This window comes from Pundamilia nyererei, unplaced genomic scaffold (genome assembly GCF_000239375.1).
Source record: "Pundamilia nyererei isolate P.nyererei 1_Seehausen unplaced genomic scaffold, PunNye1.0 scaffold00033, whole genome shotgun sequence".
NCBI lineage: Eukaryota > Metazoa > Chordata > Actinopteri > Cichliformes > Cichlidae > Pundamilia > Pundamilia nyererei.
The window spans coordinates 4,580,125-4,582,288 of NW_005187434.1; the positions used below are offsets into that span (position 1 = coordinate 4,580,125).

At 40.1% G+C, this 2,164-nt stretch overlaps 1 protein-coding gene across 1 annotated transcript in view; it reads left to right on the top strand.

Moving 5' to 3' along the window:
- Positions 1-383: 383 nt before the first annotated feature.
- LOC102214022 (histone-lysine N-methyltransferase EHMT1-like) overlaps positions 384-2,164 on the top strand; it is a 22,461-nt gene continuing 20,680 nt past the window's right edge. Inside the window, exon 1 of the mRNA XM_005729632.2 lies at positions 384-470. Coding sequence (XP_005729689.1) covers positions 455-470 — 16 coding nt within the window. The 5' untranslated portion in view covers positions 384-454. The remainder of the gene's footprint in view (positions 471-2,164) is intronic.

Below are 2,164 nucleotides of genomic sequence, written 5' to 3' on the forward strand. Positions count from 1 at the left end.
GATGGTTGGACATCTTATAATAAGCTTTTCTTTTCTTTTTTTTGCTTTTTAAAGAACTTAATTTAAGATTGCACTCAACAAGGATCAAATCCTTCCTAACAAAAAAGTAACTTCAGGTAGTGTTTAACTAAAACACAGAATCTTTATTTGAAATAAAGTATGGGATTGTTTTGTAATTATCCAGGAAAACACCGACTTATCAGGGGTAGTGGCAGTATTGCCAGTTTAAAGACTGGTTCGTCTTAGCTGAAATAAATACATACGTCTGGGTAGTGCTACTGAATGAGTTGAGGTCTTCGGCTAATGAAAGCAGAGACTCTACAACAGTTGAAAAAGATTTCACCAAGGATGCAAGTTGCAAGCGCTCCCAATGCGTCACGTGAGCATGCGGGTGGGGCGGAAGTGAGGACCGTAGTCTTCCTGTTCCATCGGTCCCACCTTAGTTTGGACAGCTATGCGGATGAGTCTAGGTAGGATGAAACTCTGCTGGTGTAACTTTTTGTTTTGGCTTTTAGCGCTACAACCTCCGGTTGCCCGTTATCACTCGTGGCTTGCAATGCTTCTCTACGGAAGCGAGCTTTGCACGGCCTTTCTTGCATCTTTAACCCAGTTTGTGTTTCTAATGTATTAGCATACTTTCTGGTCACAGAGCTAACTGTTGACTTCTCTAAAGGCGCTAAAGAACATGTAATACTTGAAAAGCGTGAAGGGTGGTTTTTCAGACACTCCGAGTTGTTTTGTGGTATCTGGAGATTCCTCAAAGACTCCTGTAGCGATCACGACTAAAAAGAATTCGTCCACGAAAGGATTACAAATATTTGATTTCGTTTCCTAACTTAGGCTTTTGCTTCCGAATGAAAATAAAGATGGCAGCCCATCTGCCGCAAGAATAACATGGGAAATGGCATTTCAAAAACGTATTTTGCATGGATTGGATTGTTTGAAAAGGTCTTTTGGGAGTCTCCAAACAACCCCGATACGATAGAAAGTGCCTTTGAATAACATTCAGTAGTTTTCGAAAGTACCCGCTAAGTTTACTTTTAGGATAAACGGTGGTTAGCTCTGTTACCGCTGAGCTGCTATTGGAAACCAAAAAAAGGGGCACAAACTGACAACAAATATTCGTATTCTTTCTTTACTGCTGCTTTCGAACTTCTGTGTATATAAAAGTTGTTAGAATTCAGTCCTAAGCGAAACACGCAAATAGGCGACGTGAAATATGTATAGTGTGGTGTGTCACGTGACATGACAAAAATGAATGGCCAGACCCCTTCGGGTCAAAGTTCATTGACATGCAAACATGTGATAATTGTGTTTTTGCTGCAATCTCCATTACCCTCTATGTTGAAGGGTATTTGCACTGCTTTTAGTTCGTCTTAAGATCAGATGTCTCAAACTGCATAGCAGTGTAACCTCGAAAAGGAGCGCTAAAAACAACAGTACAATTTAATTCTCTTTAGCTTTATTTATGTAGTGAGTTTACAACAAGCTCAGAAGGCCTTTTGGTAAGGTCACTACATGCATAAGGAACCTTTCATGTAGTCTGTTGATGAATAAAGTCTAACCTGGGGTCCGTTCTTCGTACCTCGCTAAGTAAGTTAGCTGGATTTGATTGTTGACGATTTCGCGTGATCCTGGATCGTTCGGTTCCCCGAAGCTCATCCGGGACTTGCTGTCATATCAACAGATCCGTAAGCGTAAACCTGCTCGGGAGCAGGCTTGCTTTGTGTAAACAAGATTAGATCGCGGCCACTCAGGTATGTCCGCTTCATTTATACGAAAGCAACAGCGATATTTTACCACTGTTTTACCATAAATAAATATTATCAATGTAACTAAAGATAATGCAGTATTTGATTCTTTTATTGATTTCATAAAGATACATACAGGTCATTTCCTAAAAAAGGGGAAATGTACTATTAATCATTCTATTTCATGTATTTGATTATTTCAGATGTAATTCATATTTCAGAGTAGTAATAGTAAATTACTTCATGTAAGCAAGATGAGAGACCACGGCTATAAAAGCGAAGGTGGATTTGGGAAGTCTGTATACGCGAGCCACCCATTGCGGAAGGTGCAAGATTGATAAGGAGAGTTTTCAGAATTCAGCGTATATTGCGGGATAGACAGGATCCTTTAGCTCAGCGCGACAGTGTGCTCA